Genomic DNA, 20,573 nt, shown 5'->3' with positions numbered 1-20,573 from the left:
CCTAATCTGTGGTATCATTAAGAAAGTCATTTATGTTAAAGTAACCTTTACCACACAAACTTTTTTAACAATTCTTCTGAATAACGTAAGTAATACTTTTATTTTGAACATTTTCTGGGATCTTGTTGTAAAAGCATATACATCGCCCCACAAAAGACTTACTAACTCGACTTAACCGAGTAGTAGGCATCATCAGTTTACGTCTGTTCCTGGTGTTAGCATTATGGTTATGACAGTTTCTGGCAAATTCACTTATGTGCCTATGAACATACATTACATTATCAAGAATATATTGAGAAGCAACAGTCAAGATGTTAATTTCTTTGAATTTTGCTCTCAATGTTTCTCTAGGACCTAGGTTATAAATACCGCGAATAGCCCTCTTCTGCAGCACAGATATTGTATTAATATCGTCAGCGTTGCCCCATAGCAATATACCATAGGACATAATACTATGGAAATAACTAAAGTAGTCGCGCCGTATCTATGTCAGTTAATTGTCTAATCTTTTTAACCGCGTATGCTGCAGAACTAAGTTTGTTCGCCAATCCTTCAATATGGGGGCCCCCTGGTAATTTGGAATCTAGAGTTATGTCAAGAAATATAGCAGATTCCACCGGTTCTATCACCTCTCTGTTTAACAAAACTTTTGCATTTACATTTTTGACATTTGGTACGGTAAATTTAATGAATTTAGTTTTCTTGCTATTTAACAATAGGTTATTAGCGCTAAACCAGTACACGATGTCAGATAAAATATCGTTCACTTCGTCATACATAGCTTGATTTCTTTTCACTTTGAAAATCAGTGAAGTGTCGTCCACAAACAATACTACCTTATGTTTTTTCTCTATAAGATTAGGAAGATCATTTATATAAATAAGGAAGAGGAACGGTCCAAGAATAGACCCTTGTGGTACCCCCATACTGAGAGGAGTCCCAGGAGATGTCCTACCATTCACGTCGACCCTCTGAATTATATTGTTTAGATATGAAGTCAGAAGATCGAGCGCAGTTCCTTTTATGCCATAGTGGTATAGCTTCCTGACCAGCATTGAATGTTGAACACAATCAAAAGCCTTAGATAAATCACAGAAGATGCCAAGTGCATTCTGCGATTCCTCCCAGGCATCAAAAATATTGTTGATCAGCTCAACACCTGTATCCGTTGTTGAACATAACGAAGTAGGCACTGCCTAATTGCCTATATGATATGCACGCCCCTGGGTGCACGAGACCACAGCTGAGAGCAATAATTCATGTTTGGCCTGACCAAAGCTTTGTAGAGCGCCTGAAGTAGAATGTGGGCCTGATTGGCTTATTCTTTGCTGTACTCATGATCCCCAGTTTCATTTCAAACCAATCTAGTTTTATCTTCCAAAATCCGGAATAGGGCAATCCTTGAGAAAGAGATTTAGTCATACAACTGCGGAATTAGGCAATTTCACGACCCTGTATTCCAATATTAGAAGAAGCATTAAGTAGTGGAGGGGAGTGTTGTAGAAGAGTGGTGATATAATGAATTCGGATTTTAACAAACAAAAGCTTAAACTGGAGTCTATTGGGATTTAAATTGAACAAGGTTAAATTTACCCAACTCTACTCAAGAGAGGACTCCAAGGAATTTCCTAAGAAAACACCTGCATGTATGATATATATGGCATCTGCAGTATTGTCATTTGTCATCCACATAACTGTGCATGTTGGAGGGATCCATGCAAATACATTAAAGGATATTGTTTTGGATGCCTTAAACTTAAAACTAATAGGTTATTCTAGGGCCTAAATACAAAATTTCAGTGTTTTCATATACCATTTTTTCATGTTACCAGCTTATGTGTATATAACTTCATATGGGGATCAAATGTATTCTGATCATTTACTGATTTGAATAATTATTATGTAAAGTAGTACTATGTTTCCAGACCGAGATTCACAAAAAAGTATAAGTAGAAACATCAACATTGTGATCAACCTCTCATTATGGTATTCTAAGGAATAGATTCAAGCATAAAATTTAAAAATAAAGTACCACTTACGTGATTTAGGTTCTGTTGTGAAGGTGTCCAGTTGTTAAGTACATGTGCACTTGCATCACTCACAACAAATCTCACCTGAAACAATATATACCGATTATTAAAACTATTCTGCCTTAAACTCATGTTTTGTCTAAGATACTTTATTATGGTATACAATGATAAAGGTCACCTGAAGGTAACTCATACATAAAATATAAAAATAGGCTTTATTTCTTTTAAAGTCTACTACAAATTAATCTTAAGCCCAAATGTTATATATTCAACTAGAATATTAAAAGATGCAACTTTGGTACCTAGAGTTTCCAATTTCAACATAAAACATTTATATGATGTCCCTGAATTCGAAATGGCTATTGCCTTCCCTGGTCCAATATGGGCCTAGTGTCTTGTCTTTCAATGTCCCATATTTTGAGGGGAATGTCCTGAGCCGTTTGATTTCTCTTGAGTACCAGAGAGGAACCTGTTTGGATCATTTTTCCAGGTTGCAACACAGCATATGACCTGTCCATTTCTGCTAATCAATTTGGGTTAGGATATCTTTGATTTTACTGTAGCCCATACTCTCATGCAATAAATACCAGAGCAATAGGGTTTACTGTAGGCATAGGCTAGTTGCATTGTGGGTACAAATAGAGGTAATATGTAAAAATTATCCTAGTAGTGATGAATCACTTAAAATTTTTTTTCAAGGGTACACCAGTGGGAGGCTTTTTTTCATGAGCTGAGGTGATTACCACCATGGCACCTTCTTCTACTGTGAAGGAGTAATGTGCAAGCATTATCATGTTTCAATGTGAAGGGTGCCTCAAGTAGTGAGATTATTGGGCTACTGAGCCAACATCTTCTGTTTAAAAGTGGTGAGGGCAATTGCAATGTCACTCAGAATGTTGTTATTTTCAAGAATCCAGAGGGATATGCACTGTAATAGGTGTGGTGTCCCATTCACCATCATAAAATTTTTATGTATTAGTGCTCTGCAATTGCAGAGGGCATGCAAAGATGTTTTATCATAGTCAAAGCAAAATCTGCAGGTTTATTTTATTTTGTACTCCAACTAACCACACATTCCATGTCAAATGAAAAATATAATGTTAATTATAATTGTGCCTCTCCAATTGAGTATAACACTATACTTTCAAAGCTGCATCCTTAAATTCAATTCTTAAATATAAATATCCTAATTGACTATCTCAACTTCTTCCATATTCTCTTGCAAGCCCTTTTCAGAACTTTCTTACTTAACAACAATTTTCATAAAATTCCCTCTACTTTGGTTAGTCAATCCACATAATCAACAAAAACAAAAATGAAAGTAAAACAAACATTAAGTAGATAATATTTAAAATAACCTAATCACCAGTACATAATATGGAAGAAGTAAAAACAAACCAATTTTCCTTCAGGGAATAAATCCCAAACTATACGGCAATACTCTACGGAAGCTTCCACACTACAAGTCCAAAGAGATTTGCAGATCGGTGGCAATGGCACGTATCCTGGACCCCGGCTTTTCGACACGTCGAAGTCTATAGGATAATCTGAAGAAATACCAAAGTATGGTGTATGATCGAGAACAAATATAGTTTTGTGATTAGACGGAAACATAATTTTTCATAACGTTTGACTGTCTTCAATTCACAAATACAAAATATTATAGAAGTATTTTGAGTGTTTATATACGGAATCACACGGTCAAGATGTTTTCGAGACTTATGACAAAAATAAAATACTACTCTCTGTCTCTAAGTTTCTACCGAGAGCTTCTTTCAGTTTCACTTTTAGACAGTGTTCTGTGCAAATAATATTTTGACTCTAACGAGGTTCTGTGTTTTTAAATTTTGCGTGTATTTGTAATTAGTACTTTGTAGGTACTTGGGTACCAGATAACACTTGTCAAGTTTGTTATTGTTGCCCAACAAGTGTCTAAATTTGTCAATGTCATATCGTCACAGTTTTTTTTATGTCAGGGGCTACATTTCACGCAGTGTGACTGTCAATAATTTGGCTGTCTCAGTGTATGCTACCGGTCGAAAGAAATTCAGTAATTTCCTTGATCTTATTAGTAGTTATGCTAATAGTACTAGTAGCTAAAAAGTTACGGGTTGCACTCCAGGAGAGCCAACAGAAGTGAAAACTTATTTTGGCGCGTTAGACATTTTTTAGATGGATACTAGGGTTATTAGATTATTAATTGTATTTTATATATGAATTGTATTTTTTTAATTATTAGAAACTTTAAAATACATTTAATATTCTATTATGAATCATCCTTAACATTTTCGACAACACTTGTATCATCATCATTATCATTAAAAATTTTACAATCTAAAATAGAAGATAGGGTCATGGTAACTAGAATAGAAAATAAAAAAAAATTGATTCGAATAATATATGACGTATATTAATAACTAGCTGACCCGACAGACGTCGTTCTGTTCACAATAAAAAAAAAACTCTTGCGGATGGAATTTTGGAAAATCCGAAAATTCTTAGCTGACCTCTACTCGGTGAAAAGAATATTCCTACCAAATTTCAAGTCTTTAGCTCTAATGGTTCCAGATATCGTGATGAGTGACTATATACGTGGAAATCTCTTATATATATATATCTACATTTTAGTTTCGCAAGTCCCGAGATTTTATCTCATCTAAAAATATGCGTACCGCGCTAAAAGAAGTTTTAACTTCATAAACGATCACAGTTACAATATTTTTGTAAAGTCAAAAATATACATTAATTTTTTGTCTCTGTATTATAAAATTTTGGACTGCTTTTTCTTTTACAATTTTGTTCCTTTTTTTTTCTTAAAAACAACACAAGTCATGTTATGAAAACAATGAAATACGACATTATATAAAATTTGAAATGCGTTTCGCAGTATGATTCAAAACTATAGCTCGTAGATTGTTCTCAAAAACTACCAAAGTAATGGGTGACTAACAATTTTAAACTATACATTTAAAGACTATTTTTTGTATTTTTATTTAAATTTGAATTCAGAATTTTTTTTGTCGATGTATGGTTAGCACGGACTAGTAAAAAAAGAAGGACTCCGCACCGTGATATTAGCAAGTGAAGCACCTTTATGCTTGTGTGTGTGCGGTAACGGGGTATACCAGTTGCACAATTTTTTCTCCCTTAACCATATATCCACAAATACTTTTATACACTTTTACTACAGACGCAAACTGATCTGTCACAAACGATGGCAAATCTCACAATGGCATTATGGTATGGTATTAGTGTAAATGTATGCATGGGGCTGTGTATTTACTCGTTTACTGGCTTGTTTTAGTGCCTCACTGTTATGTAAGGTGTCCTTATTTCTTTATTCGGCCATGATGGTTAGTATATTAATAACTTTCTTAAGATAACGGCTGTATCCATACAAATTATACATTATAATACAATATGAAATTTAAAAGTAAGTATTTAAAATTAAAGTTAAATTAACATGGCTTAAAGGTTAAAATAAATAAAAATATTGACTTAAAATTAAAACATAAAAATACATATAATTTCATCAGGCTATATGCATCCTAATGAGTCTTCCCACAGCTGCCGTTACACTGGGAGTGAGAAAGGACTGACGCACAGTAGGCATGTACTGTGCTTGATGTTAGTAGCTCCGTCAAGGAAATTAAAATATAGTATTGCAAAACCGTACCGATACGGGCACTTCCAGTGAACAGTCACGTTCTGAATTGAATTGTTCTTTGCGGTTATTTTTTTGTTGTTTATTGTTAAGTTTCAGTTGGTCTGTTAAATACACACACGCACATCTTCTATCGTTGAGAATTTTGACGACTCTGGCATGTAATTTTACTTTGTATAGAAATACTTAACACTTTAACATTAAATATTTTTCAAAGTATAATATTTGCGGTCTCAACAGTACCTACCCATACGCAGCTATCCTCCACATTGCGCTAGACTATCACATTAAAATAATGTCAATATTGTTTTACTATTAATAAAGTTATATTTGTAAAGCGTGCATGATAGTAGTTAGTACCCATGCGCAGCTATCCCCTCCACGTTTCGTTTAGCGCTAGACTTACGTGCCGCCACTTACACACATAATTATTAGAAGAATTGCATTTGCATGCTTTGAGTAAAAACAAATTGTAATTTGTTCTGCGGAATTGCCCTAGAAGATAACTGAAGATCACATTTTCACTTAGCATTTTCAAATATTGTAACTTCCCGATTCCTATCGAATATGAAACCAGCTGTTTTTTTCGTTATTCAGATTAGAACAGTTGTCAAAATCTATAGTCTGTGTTAATAGATTATGGCTGTATGTCTATGTCTTTGCCATTCATATAAACGTCACGCTTAAAAAAACTATTAGGAACGTCGATCAAACCGGCCACACAATTTGAAGCCAAGAAATTAAATTAGACATCCACCATTTTGTTTATTTTCACGAAATCATTTCAGAAATTCGTGCGAACAATACCTTAGTGAATATATGTATATATTTATGATCGAGTGCTAGTTATAAATTAATTTGGCAATGAATAATAAATCAGGAATGTGCTGTTAGTGTACTGCTATCACTGTGATAAAAATTGCAGACATCGGCCGCGCCGCTAGTAAACATTCTTTGAAAATTAACATCTTGTCTTCAAAGAAAAATAAGAGTACGGGTGCGCCCAGTGTTGATGAAAAAGGTCCTTTAAAATTTGTTCAGCGTATTTTCAATAAGGCTAAAGGGAGCAATTCCCTGGCGTTAAAGGTAAGCAACGTGAAGTGTACATTTTGCGGATGTAGCTATGGAGTCATTGTGTAAAATGTTTTGGTGTACTTAGCAGTGGAATTTGTTTAGGAAATTTCGAAAGGTGGGCGAGAGTCCCCGGTGGCGCGCCCGGCTAAAATGAATCACACGCCTCCACCTGATAGGCAGCAACACGAAACCAATGTTAACCAGGTGGAGGAGATGGAGACTCAAGACGGTGAGCCAATTCTTTGTTGTTAATTACCCAGTTACATGGCAGGTTATATTAGATAAAATCAAAAGGTAAGATGCTCATGTAATATAAACTACTTTTCATTCCTCCCAACATAATTGATTGACCCAGAATAATATTGTCACTTCATTTTGACACTTCTTAGTGTTTTTATTTTTTTCATAACCTCAATTAAAATTAGTCAAATCATCTGCTGCTACTGGGTTACTGTATACCATGTATAATATACATAGTTAGATACTTTTAAGTGATATATTCTTCATCAAAATGTAATCTAATTATAAGTTTAAAGCAGAATATATTATCAAGTAGCTAATTAAGAGCATTAAATTTATTATGTTACAATACTAACAAAGCATCATAAAGAAAACACTTCATAATATTATTGATTTTCATTGTCATTGTGCTACATATATGAGGTAAACATAAAAATTGTAGATAAAGTATCAGACACTGATAAAAATAATAAGTCACATGTTTAGTATTAAATGTGAAACAATTGAACTGCTTATAAATTATGTACAAGCTTATCATAATATATGTATTATTTTAAGATTTATAACTTGTGGTCCAGACATCCTTGATAATTGTACCAAAAATTTGTGAGTGAGAATATATTGAGATTTGCTAATATGAAACTTGGCAAGCATTCAACTTAACATAAACCTAACATCTTATGATAATAACTAAACTCGTTCAACATTTATGTCCAGTACACATAATTTATTTCATATAATATGGAATCTACAAAGATATATGTCTAATTGAGTCAGAGCTTATATTTGGTTGTATTGTGTGTTTAACTACATTTTAAATTATCATAGTTATTCTCTTAACAACTCTGAGCTTTACTAAATTTTTCTGGTCCTAGTTGAATCTTGAGTAAGAACTACACTTTTGTACTCAATTCTTGACAGCAGATTTTTACACTCTCCTGTTCTTGCTCAGCCAAGTGACTAACAACCAACTATTAGACTAGAGCCATGTTTGTTTATAATTAGAAAGTAACATGTGTTGATATTGTATTCCTTTTAATATATCAATTTTGTAAACAGGGTTCACCTGTTTATAATTACAAATAATAAATAAATAGTGAATAAATAAAAAAGTTAATACTGAATCTGTGTGGGGTTAATTTTTTTAAATATATTACTATTTACTTTAATTAACTACTTCATTAAAAATACCAAGTACTAAGAAATCATAAAAATACTTTTGTTGCAACAAAAACTACTTTTTTAACATAAGAGAAAATATTTATTAATGTCATCTCTCAAATGTCATAAATCTTGTTACAAACTGTCATATTTATTATAAAGTTAGTTAATGCAGCACATAATAATATTGCTGTATAATTTAGGGTTTTGTTTATAATAAAATGTGTTTTTCCAGTGGAGTCTTTGGAAATGGCTACAGAGCAGATGATGAAGTGGAAAGATGATGATCAAATGACTGGAAGAATCACACCCAATGGTGGTGTAGTCATGACTGATGTGATGAAGAATCAGGAATCTATTGCTGAAATGCCTGTAACTTAAAGATTTATTTCATATAGAATTATTATTATGTGCTCCATGTCTTTTAAACTATATACATTAAATTTCAGCAATTAGCCTGTCTGGATACAGAAATGGAGGATGATGAGGCTCGATCTGAAGCGACATTTCGGTACATTGTGCATAACTTCAAAAACCTTAAGGACTCTGTATTATCACCACCATGCTATGTTAGAAATTTGCCATGGAAGATTATGGTAATGCCACGACAGTCTCCATCACCGGATAGGCAGCAGCAGAAGTCTTTGGGTTTTTTCCTGCAATGTAATGGTGAGAGTGAGTCCGCCAATTGGTCTTGTTATGCCATGGCTGAGTTGAGGCTAATCTCACACAAGCCTGAGACTGAGCCGTTTCATAGGAAGATTCAACACTTGTTTTATAGGTCAGTATGACTTGCTTCGAGTTTATACCTAGTAAAATTCAGTAGAATTTGGGTATAATGTCACTCAAGAGGTTGGCAACAATGCTTTGTCATACTTGTTTACTAGTGGCGAGACTATCTTTAATAGCATTATTTAATGACATGTTTTAAATTGATAACCCTCACTTCTGGGATTAATTACACAAATAAAACTGAAAACAATTATATGAATGATGCGGGACTTGACAGTTTGAGTGACATGACTTGAACTGTACAGTCTCTGCTCAGTTGGAAAGAGTGCTCGCACGGAACACAGGAGTATGCAGGTTCGAGTCCCACATCGTTCATAAAATTTTGTTTTCAGTTTTATTTGTGTAAAATTAGTTAATTGCTCTCACTTTACTCATATGGATATGTTTTATAGAGTATTCATGTCAAATCTAAATTGAGGTTTTTTGGTTACATACATTATATTATATGCCTTATAAAACTATAGATGAAGACAGATTCCACTGTTTTGTTATGGAATGTTATAAAGAAACTGAATGATTTCCAGTAAGGAGAATGATTGGGGCTTCTCTCACTTCATGACATGGAGTGATGTATTGGATCCTGAGAAGGGCTATATTAAAGATGACGCAATCACTTTAGAAGTGCATGTTTCTGCAGAAGCTCCACATGGTGTCTCATGGGATTCTAAAAAGCATACTGGATATGTTGGTAAGTATTTATTGTTCTGTAGCAATTTTTTTCATTTGTATCTGAATCCCAATTTTTTAAATTTCTGCCGTTGCCAGCTGTAGATATTTTTTGTATTGTTTATGTCAGTCGTCAGCTGGCAGCGCGCGCGGTCGGACAGAGGTCGTTGACCTCCAGATAGTGTAAATAATGATGTCGAAAACTAAATTGAAATGTAATAATTGCAATATTGTTGTGAACGAAGTGTTAAGTTTTGTGCAAAACAAAGTGGATGTCATGAACAATGTTAGCCTGGCGTTGATCTGCAGGCAATCGTTCACGGAAGAAGAAATTTGGGAGAATGAATGAACGAAATGCTTGCTGTTGGAATCCGTGCCACAAAGACGGGTGCAAAGAAAAGGTGAGGATAAGGGCAAACGAAACATTGAGGATATTATCGGGCTTCTGAGGGGTGCTGAGCAGGAGGAGATACCCGTTTTTGTGGCTAGAGAATTACACAGGCTGCCCCCTGTGACCTTTGATCACATAGATGTTTCTCGTCTCCTGAAAGACATGTTACTCATGCAACAGGAACTTAATAAAATTAAGCAACAATGGGTCTCAGCAAATGATAATTTTGTTACCAAAGAAGACTTGCACCAAGAAATTAATAAAATCTGTAACAGTCGGTATTTAAATAATGAAGAGCAAGACAGTGTGCAATGTGAAACTGAACCATATGCAAATACATAGAGAGGTGAATGTTGCATGCGCGACAGTTGTGACTGCAATAGCGGGCCGATGGGTTTAATTACGTATGACGAAAGTGAAATATCGCCTACTACTATGAAGAAACTGGTGGTATGCCTGAAATAAATGTTTTTATTATTATGATTATTATTATAATACATCTCTGTCAACAATAGCCAATATGTATATATTATGCATGTACAGAATGCTTAAAATGTTTGGGTAAGATATGAGATATTATAAATTTTGTACCTTGTCTATACAATTTATACAATACCCAAAGTGCAGTAGGTATATTCTAATCAAATCAAATTCCACTACCACGTTACATCAAAAAGCGAAATTCATTCCTCACATCATATTGACGTCTGGCATTCAACAACCATATGTTTTACGAGAACTTCTTGCCTCGCGCAGCCACTTTGTGTATTCAATTACCCGCTAAGTTTTTCCAAACCAATACCGATGTCTCAAGGACTTTCTCAAGCATAGAGTGTACTCCTACTTCAAAGGCAGGGAACACACATCTTGACCCCTCGTTTTGCAGATGTCCATATCCAGCTGTATTGTCGAAAATATATCAAATGGTGGCCATTTAGGTATACCAAGAGCTGGCTGGTTTATTATGTTTTCCATAATTTTGGAGAACATGGGTCTGGATGTTCTGTGAATAAGATATTGTTATAATATTCAAAACGAAAACTCCACTTTAACTATAAACCCATACTAGTATACAGGGTGTCCCAAAGTTATGGGACATGAAGGGAAAGTACCTTAAATATCGAAGATAGGCTATTTTACTGAAAGAAGACTTTATGTTATTTTTAAAAGTTAGTAATTCTGCATTCAAAGATTTTCAAAAAATTACTTGCCTCGTCTGGGAATCGAACCGACTTAAATGAAAAAAAAACACCCCTACTCTTATGATGCCAATCGAAAGAATGGCCAAGAACTAATAACTTTTCTTAAGTAACATAGTATTTTAAATGAAAGTAGTCAATTAAGTGGGTTTTTTTTTTGTAAATTAATTAATTAAATGCTTAAAATGTGATCCCTCTTGTCTTACGCAAATCGCCAATCTTTTAATGAGTCCACGGCTTGTTGATTTTCTTATCATTTTATAGTGAATACTCGATATGATGAAGCACAATTCTGTTTGTAACTTGCCCACGTTTTCGTATCGCTTTTTTTATAGCATATCTTTCACGTATCCCCAAAAGAAGAAATCTAATGGTGTAAGATCTGGGGATCTGGCCGGCCATCTAATCGGTCCATTCGTACCAATCCAAGTAGGAAAATATTCATTTTACGTTGTTCCTTTCTTTTAAAATACTATGTTACTTAAGAAGAGTTATTAGTTTTTGGCCATTCTTTCTATTGGTATCATAAAAGTCGGGGTGTTTTTGTTTACATTTCAGTCGGTTCGATTCCTAGACGAGGCAAGTATTTTTTAGAAAATCTTTGAATGCAGAAGTACTAACTTTTAAAAATAACAAAGTCTTATTTCAGTAAAATAGCCTATCTTCGATATTTAAGGTACTTTCCCTTCATGTCCCATAACTTTGGGACTCCCTGTATTCTAGTATATCCTAATGTTGTGGAGTTTTCTTGAGTGTTATTGTCTGGCACGAGTTTGGCGAGTCAACATCTCCTGAGGATGCCTCGTGTAGAGGCGAAACACTAGTCGAATTGTCCGATGACAAATATTGGCGGAATTAACACTCAAGAAAACTCACAACATTTGGATAATCATGAATCTCCGCAAAATAATGACTACTTAAATAAATTTTCCATACTAGTATAGTTCAACAGTTAGAAGTACGCGGTCGGCACCGTGCTACAATGTTAATAAGACAATTACCAAAATTTAATTTAGTATCAGGGTTGTTTAATTAGAGAACAACTAATTATTTTAGTTGATTGACGGTGACGACAGGGTTAATTCGTCTAAACCCGAACTTTTGAGGGAAGTCAAGAAGTTCTACGGACAGCTACCTTATACACGTTTGCACAGGCACCTGTTACAAAAACCCAAGAGCAAAATTAACCTGACACTATACCGAAGATATCCTAGACGTCAGCCTGTACGAGATTAGAATGGCCCTAAAACAGATTAAAAACAACTAGGCGACACGTGATGATGGAATTACAGAAGAGTTTCTGAGAGCTAGGGGTACTCCTGTACTTAAGACCCTCTAGTAATTAACCCCCTATTCAATTCTGTCATCACCTTGGCGGTATTTTATTATTATCTCTCTGGAGAGATGTAGAGAGGCATCTCTGGAGATGCCATATTGATTATCGAAAGGGGTTGAAGTGTTTGTATGAAAACGCCACCATGTCAATGTCTCCAGGGATCTCGTAGCCTATCCGACTGCAGCTGGTGTCTGTTGCTGTTCGCAGCCATCATATCATACATGGCCCCTACAAACGCCTTACTAACTCGACTAAGCCAAGTAGTAGGCATAATAAGTTTACATTTGTTCCTGGTGCTAACATTATATTTATATTACCTATCATCAAGATTATAATATTGAGAGGCAACAGTTAAAAATATTATTTCTTTCAATTTTGTTCTCAATGATTCTTTACAATGTTATCTTTTCAATGGTCACTCTTGGAATCCAACTCGGATGGGCATTCAGGAAACTCCATAAAATCATATACTGTTGTATATTTACAGTATTCTGTCTCAAGACGATTTCGAAGTTTGTAACCTGTTAAGTAACCGTTTTGGCTGTGCGTTTGTGTTGAAAACAAAATAAAGGGTTTCAAAATGTTCTGATATGAATCACTAAATATCTCATATATTAAATTTTAAATCAGTTATAATTTTAAATTGGAAAGAATGCGAAAAACAAATTTACTTTAATTTATTAATAATAAAAATGAATTGCTGTTCGTAAGTCTCGCTAAAACTCGAAAACGGCTGGACCGATTTGGCAAATTTAAGTCTCGAATTATTTGTGGAAGTCCAGAGAAGGTTTAAAAGGTGAATAAATAGGAAAATGCTGCTAAATTAAATAAAAACAAATTTGTTTTTCCTTTGATGTGTTCATACATAATTTCTATGAGAGAATTTACTGACGCACGGTTTGACAGTTCTGCTGTGAAACAATTTCATTACGACAGCAGGGTGCATATTTTACGAAGTAATTTTTGATGTTATGATATATTATTTATATATATATTATTATTTATCATATACAGAACAGCGTCTGTCGGGTCAGCTAGTTTATTAATAATAAACAAGACTTGCTGTACCTACCAAATTTTGCGTGCAAGTTATGACGATTATTGTTGTCTTGCAGGTTTGAAGAACCAGGGTGCAACATGCTACATGAATTCTCTCTTACAAACATTGTACTTCACAAATCAATTGAGAAAGGCTGTATACAAGATGCCCACAGAATCTGATGACAGTTCAAGGTATTTATGCATACATTATAACTAAAAACCTGGGTGACTTAGGCATATGCACCACCAAAACGTAAAAGTAAATATTAAAAGAGATGCAGCTTCACATAAAGGCGCCTATTTCTGCTGTGAAGCAGTAATGTGTAAACGTATACATGTACATGCGGTGTTTTCGGGACGATACGACATGGGTACCTTCAAAAAAAGCGCGTACACCTTCCTTAAAGGCCGGCAAAATTCCTGTGATTCCTCTGATGTTTTTTCCTCCTTTTCCATTAAAAAAAACATTACCGTGTTTCGGCCTGAAGGGCGCCGTATCTAGTGAAATTACTGGGCAAATGAGACTTAATTTCTTATGTCTCAAGGTGACGAGCGCAATTGTAGTGCCACTCAGAATTTTTGGTTTTTTCAAGAATCCTGAGCGGCACTGCATTGTAATGGGCAGGGCGTATCAATTACGATCAGCTGAACGTCCTGCTCGTCTCATCCCTTATTTAAAAATGAAAGAACGGAGAGACATAAATGGATATAGATATCAAATTGAAGAAAATTTTATTTAACTCATTCTTTTAGATAGGGCCTTGTAAACTTTGGTTTTTTCTTTTTTTTGAGAAAACAGCTAGATTAGATGGGTCTAGCTAATTTTTATTTTATAGTAATAACAGACCGCAAGAGGAAGACTGTAAGAGATTCTTCTCTCTCACAGCAAAATTTGCCTCAATTACATATAAATGATGGCAAATATAAACCTAATGGAATCAATTTTAGGAAATAAACTACTTTTTAGATTATCAGGTTTGCTCATTATTGTTGCTTACAATTATTATCATATTTGGTTTATTTTTATTTATAATTTTAGACAGGGTGCTGTCTGACTGAACTGTACACATATTATATAAATAATAAATAAAAATTATACAACAACGTTTTTTTTTATCAATTTTATTTGTAAATTTTAGGTTTTAATTATAACTTATATTATTCCATTAGATTTTAAACTTCTTTGTTAATAAAACTCACCAAAATAATATACTTATAAATTTCAGATCTGTGGCCCTGGCGTTGCAGAGAGTATTCTATGAGTTACAGTTTTCTGACAAACCCGTTGGTACCAAGAAACTGACAAAGAGTTTTGGTTGGGAAACACTTGACTCTTTCATGCAACATGATGTGCAGGAATTTCTTAGAGTTGGTATTTTTTTCGTTAATATTTTTTCATTGATATTAATGTATAATGTAATAGTTATTTATGCAACTGTTGTGTAATAAGGGGTATTAAGACACAGATGTGATAATAGTATCACATGAGCGTTTTAATACCTTATTATCAACAGTTGCATACAAGACTTTATCTATACCCATAATATGACTCCTCTATTAAAGATTCTGAAACAGTTAGCTTACTGCTAACATTAAAATGGTAGTCCTAGTAACCATAATATCATCCAAAGGAGTGTTATTATGAAAACGGATGTAATAATGTTGTACTGAATTTCATTACAACACTTGTTTGGATGATGTAATGGTTATTAGGACATTGGGTGTTTAAATGTTGTCCATAAGCTGTTTTGTAATCTTTAATAGAGTATTTAAAGCATCCATGTATATAAACAAAATATACTTTACTTTAACATGTAAGATGTAAATGGCTGAGTGTTTTGTGGCCAGATTTCAATATTTATGACACCTTTCTAAACTAAATCCAAATAGTGCATGCACAACACAGCACTGAATATATTCCTGGCAACTTGAATATATTCAGTGTTGAATTTATCTACCCTGGGGTGTTAAGGATGTTTTTCAATATTATAATCTTCTGTTAATAGTACTGCTGAATGTACATTTTATTATATTTTAGTTTCTGTGTTCATACCGAATATAAAAACAATGTTATTTTTTAAGGTGTTGCTGGACAAACTGGAGAGCAAGATGAAAGGCACATGCGTGGAAGGAACTGTACCTCGACTGTTTGAAGGCAAAATGACTTCTTATATTAAATGTAAAAATGTAAATGTGTCTAGTACAAGAGTGGAGACATTTTATGATATTCAACTTAATATTAAAGGAAAAAAGAACAGTAAGTAATTTAAAAAAAGTAGAGTTCTCTATAGTCTCTATGTGATATATAATGTTTGTGTATTAATTAAGAAATTTTAACATTTCTTATAAAAAGCAAAATTAGGTAAATTGTTATTAGTATGTAGTATTTGATATAACTATACAATTTGATATGAAAGAACTTAATGTTATAACTCTTTAAATCATATATAGATAATATTTTAAATTAATATTATTATTGAAACTACAACTTGTTACCCGCAAAGCCCCAATGTTACCATTAAGTTTTTGGTGTGACAAAAACATGAAATTTGTCATATTTATAATATAAGGTGTTATAAAATCCCAGAAAATGTTCAAAACAAATGTATTACAATATTCAAAAGCATTGTTAAAAACGTTTCTGTGGTAAAGGTTACTATAACATAAATGACTATCTTTATACGGATTGGGAATGGAGCGACCACCCTCAGGTTATTTGATAATAAATTTTATTGTACGATTTTACATTGTAACCATAATTTTATGAAAAAAAAAGAATCCCACTGAGTTTCTTGCGCCCGTTCTTCTCAGGTCTGAGGCATACTTTTTCGAACCAGTAGTAGTTTTTCCTGTATCCTATTTTGAATAAAAATATTTGAATTATAATTTTATTGTGTGAATAAACTATATTAAAATATCTTACAGTTGATGAATCATTCAAGGATTACATAAACACAGAGACATTAGATGGTGAGAATAAGTATGATGCCGGAGAACATGGTCTCCAGGAAGCAGAGAAGGGGGTTATCTTTGCTTCCTTTCCACCCGTACTGCATCTGCACCTCATGCGGTTCCAGTATGACCCAATCACTGACAGCTCCGTTAAGTTTAATGATAGGTATGTGTGAATTAATGTCAAAAGTATTTTCTGTATTATTTGTATTCTCAGATTGAACATACAATCACCTACTTCTGAAAAGATTTTGTGTACTGGTGTTTGTTACCAAACTCCTCCGAAACGGCTAAACTTATTTGTTGAAAATTTGTGTATATGTTTGCGAATCGGCCAACATCTATTTTTCATACCCCTAAATGATAAGGGTCGCCCACCCCTAAATATTTTATTTTAATTTTTTTAAAATTATATTTCAGCACTAAACAATACATACAACTTAAAATTTTCAACCGTCTACGATCAATAACTATTCTTGTATAGTGATTTTAATATTAGTCTATTCCATCCGCAGATACGCTATAGAGTTGCAATATGGCAATCGAATATAATGATTATTGTAGTACTATACATTTTCTACGATATATTATGTAGGCCTGAGTCAGTTGTCATCTATTTTTTATACTCCAAACATTTTAATATTTTTTTTTTTATTACTTTATATGGCAATACAATGTTTGCTAGAAAGCTAGCTCGCTGCGTTAGATCTAGAATGGAATTGATTTCACTCATGTTGAAGTGAAAAAATAATAGTTAAGTAGATAAAATTAAGATAACTTAAGTTACGAAATGTTGCAGGTTTGAATTCTACGAGCATATTAACCTTGATGCGTACTTACAAGAGAAGCCTGAAACACCAGCAGACTACACACTCCATGCTGTGTTGGTTCACTCTGGCGACAACCATGGGGGGCATTATGTTGTGTTTATAAATCCTAAAGGAGATGGAAAGGTATGAAGCATTTCACTGTAACGGTTATGTACTAAGGATTTTTTTTTATGGAATAGGAGTATAAACGAGCGTACGGGTCACCTATTGTTAAGTGATCACCGCCGCCCAATAATATAATAATTTTTATACATTAATCTCAACCATGAGACACAATTAGACATAGTTAAGCAGAAAGGACTCATAACCACACAAAGGCACTTTTGAGTTATAGGCATTTGAAGTTTCAGCTCTAAATAATCTTCCATATAAATATCCAAAAAAAAAAACAGTTTCCGTGTACATTTTAAAAATAGGGCTTTCACTACATGACAGATTCGACCTTCAGGTCTATTTTGACCAAAGTGTGGTTTGAGTCCTTTCTGCTTAACTATGTCCAATTGTGAAACTGCCTGCTGGACGCCCTAGAAAAAAACATTGACCGGAATCCTATTTCATAAACAAGATTATATTATTATGTGTATTAAAAATAAAATAGTATTCATTTTAATCAATATTATGTTTACGCTATTTCATACTTAACTATTATTATAGATATTGTATTTAAACAATTAGCAAAAACTACGCCAAACTTATGCATAATCTTTGGTATTAGTTTAAAGTCTAGTCTTGGTTCTAAATTACATTTATCACAAACCCAAGTTGTATTTCTTTCTGTTAATTGGCTTAAGCAATTGAGATGAGGTGTTTAATGTTGGCAATAAGCTAACTGTTTTAGAATCTTTAATAGAGTATTTAATGCATGGGTGTAGATAATAACATTTAACATTATTCAAAATTGTATTTCATTCTGTTGATTGGATTTCGAGAAGACTGAATAGTTATTTATTTATTTCAGTGGTGTAAATTTGACGACGACGTAGTATCACGCTGCACTAAACAAGAAGCCATCGAGTACAACTATGGTGGTCATGATGAAGATATGGCGCTGACTGTACGACACTGTACCAACGCTTACATGTTGGTTTATATAAGGTGCGATTCCATTTTACTAGATGATACAGCCCGAATTAGATGTCTATTTACTTACATATATAGTAAATGTGTAAAAACTCACTTGTTATCTTACTGTCATCACGAGATGTCTGCTGTAATATGGATTTTCAATCAACTTCCAATTGCCCCTGTTGCAAGTGACATGATAGCTGGTTCAAAGTAAGAGACTATACAAGTGCAGTCAAAGCTTAATTTTTATAATTTGGGCAGCTCTGCTTACTGGGGTGCACCAGAACAGAGATGACAGCTAATACTCCACATGTGGCCGACCTGCGCTTTTAGAGCGCTAGAATGTGGGCCGGCTTGAAGTATTGCTGTGCTCTATTTATGACGCTCAGGTTCTTCGAAGCCAATTTGGCTTTGCCCTCCAGATAATCGCGGAATTGGCAACTTCAATCGAATCGCAAATTGAATCGCTCGAGACGTCGAACTCAGTATTTCGAACTAGGCGAGGCATTAAGGGAAGAACGGGGTTTTATAGCGCAAATAACGCGCAAACCTTAGTCTTCTGGGGGTTAAATTGGACAAGGTTCATTTTACCCCATTCAGCGACCTTCTCAAGAGAGGACTAGATAGAAGATACAAGTTTCTTCCGAAAATGGTCGACGATTTCCCGAGAGAGACCTGCATTGCCCGTGTACGTACGGCGTTACCAGTATCTACTGTTGTCTGCAAAGCAATGCATGTTGGAAGTGTCCATCATATCATTGATATGCAGAAGAAACAGTGTAGGTGATAACACACAGCCTTGGGGAACTCTAGCGTTCACGGCCTTTCGGTTCAAGCAATAACAATACCAACTAGAAGATCAACAACGACCTGTATGCTGCGCCCAGTGAGGAAGCTGGTGATCCACTTGCATAAACTCTTGTGAAGCCCAAATGTCCATCATTTGCTTTGCCATACATGATCAAAGGCCTTCACTATATCCAGGCCAACTGCCAAACCTTCTCCCTTGCTTTCGATAGCCGCCGCCCATCTATATGTTAGGTAGGTATACCAGATGATCGCTCGCCTACCGACCATGGTGAAAGCCATTCTATCTAAAACAAACATTACATCACCATCTGATCGAAAAAAAATACCTATACTGTGGTATATATTCCTTTATTATATTAAGAAAATTGTATTACTAACAAGTATTTGGTTACTAGGGACTCCCAATTGAAGACTGTGCTGCAAGAAGTTACTCAGGCAGATATACCAACTGAATTGAGTGAGAGGCTTGCTGAAGAGAAGCGGATTGAAACAGTATGTATAAGTTGAATACAATTAATAAATTGTACATTTAAAAAAGCATGCGTACTTTAAATAATTAAAACTTTCGTGAGACAGTGCTAACTTTATTTATTTAAATCAGCTTTTTAATTTAATTTTTTTTGGTAAATATGGGCATTGGTCTGATATAAACAAATTATTATTATCATTATTTACTCACGGTTCATTGGTGTTGATACCGATCAGTTTCGCACCATTCGGCGGTCCTTCATAGGTAGCGGCTTGACGGTGGATACGTACTAATATACGATAGCGTACTCATTATGGCCACTATGTATTTAGCTGCACTATGGGTCTTACACTGAATGCATTAATTAAAAAAAAAATATAACAACACACCATGTTTATTTGAGTCCAGTACATTTTATACAAGTAACTTTTAGGCAATAATAATAATAATCATAACATGTGGGATGTTGATTCAATTCAATAATTGTCCCAATAGTCGTTTCCGTTAACGGTCTTGTAGCAAAGAGCCTCGACCAACATCTCAGGAGGCTCTCGCTTAATAACTGGATAAAGGGTCAGTTACAGAAAGCAGCTGTTTTGGGAACGGCTCGCATCGTGCGGAAGTTCCTCAGTCTGTCGCCCTAACCACCGGCGGAATTGTCGTGAACCAACTCCGGCGGGACTCTATTTTTTATATTTATATTTGTAATATTGTTTTTAATAAATATGTTATATATATAAATGTAGAAAATAAGATGAAATTGTAATAAAGAGAATAATAATAATATGTGTTACACATAACTCTACATGACAGATTTTTTAAATTATCAACTTAAGATAATTGCGCAGAAAAT

General features: G+C 34.2%; 2 protein-coding genes across 6 annotated transcripts in view; one reads left to right on the top strand and one right to left on the bottom strand.

The window, feature by feature from the left end:
• The window catches only part of LOC126969543 (integrator complex subunit 13), a 30,788-nt gene extending 26,848 nt beyond the window's left edge, over window positions 1-3,940 (bottom strand). The window contains exons 1-2 of the mRNA XM_050815037.1: window positions 3,429-3,940; window positions 2,040-2,114 (exon numbers count right to left, since the gene is read on the bottom strand). Coding sequence (XP_050670994.1) covers window positions 2,040-2,114; window positions 3,429-3,644 — 291 coding nt within the window. The 5' untranslated portion in view covers window positions 3,645-3,940. The remainder of the gene's footprint in view (window positions 1-2,039; window positions 2,115-3,428) is intronic.
• Window positions 3,941-6,399: 2,459 nt separating this feature from the next.
• Window positions 6,400-20,573, top strand: part of LOC126969527 (ubiquitin carboxyl-terminal hydrolase 7-like) — a 31,742-nt gene continuing 17,568 nt past the window's right edge. For 2 of the 5 annotated variants that reach the window (XM_050814998.1, XM_050814997.1), the window contains exons 1-12: window positions 6,400-6,780; window positions 6,871-6,997; window positions 8,405-8,541; window positions 8,619-8,950; window positions 9,486-9,649; window positions 13,669-13,786; window positions 14,821-14,962; window positions 15,677-15,851; window positions 16,520-16,712; window positions 17,346-17,499; window positions 18,335-18,471; window positions 19,647-19,743. In XM_050814998.1, the coding sequence (XP_050670955.1) occupies window positions 6,919-6,997; window positions 8,405-8,541; window positions 8,619-8,950; window positions 9,486-9,649; window positions 13,669-13,786; window positions 14,821-14,962; window positions 15,677-15,851; window positions 16,520-16,712; window positions 17,346-17,499; window positions 18,335-18,471; window positions 19,647-19,743 (1,728 nt within the window). In that variant the 5' untranslated portion in view covers window positions 6,400-6,780; window positions 6,871-6,918. Of the gene's footprint in view, window positions 6,781-6,870; window positions 6,998-7,283; window positions 7,432-8,404; window positions 8,542-8,618; window positions 8,951-9,474; window positions 9,650-13,668; window positions 13,787-14,820; window positions 14,963-15,676; window positions 15,852-16,519; window positions 16,713-17,345; window positions 17,500-18,334; window positions 18,472-19,646; window positions 19,744-20,573 lie in introns of those variants that run through there. The other 3 variants (XM_050814999.1, XM_050815000.1, XM_050815001.1) reach the window with 3 other exon arrangements.

Source organism: Leptidea sinapis, chromosome 18 (genome assembly GCF_905404315.1).
Source record: "Leptidea sinapis chromosome 18, ilLepSina1.1, whole genome shotgun sequence".
NCBI classification, from domain to species: Eukaryota; Metazoa; Arthropoda; class Insecta; order Lepidoptera; family Pieridae; genus Leptidea; species Leptidea sinapis.
The sequence above is the reverse complement of the archived record's forward strand: the minus strand, read 5'-3'. Positions and strand labels throughout refer to the sequence as shown.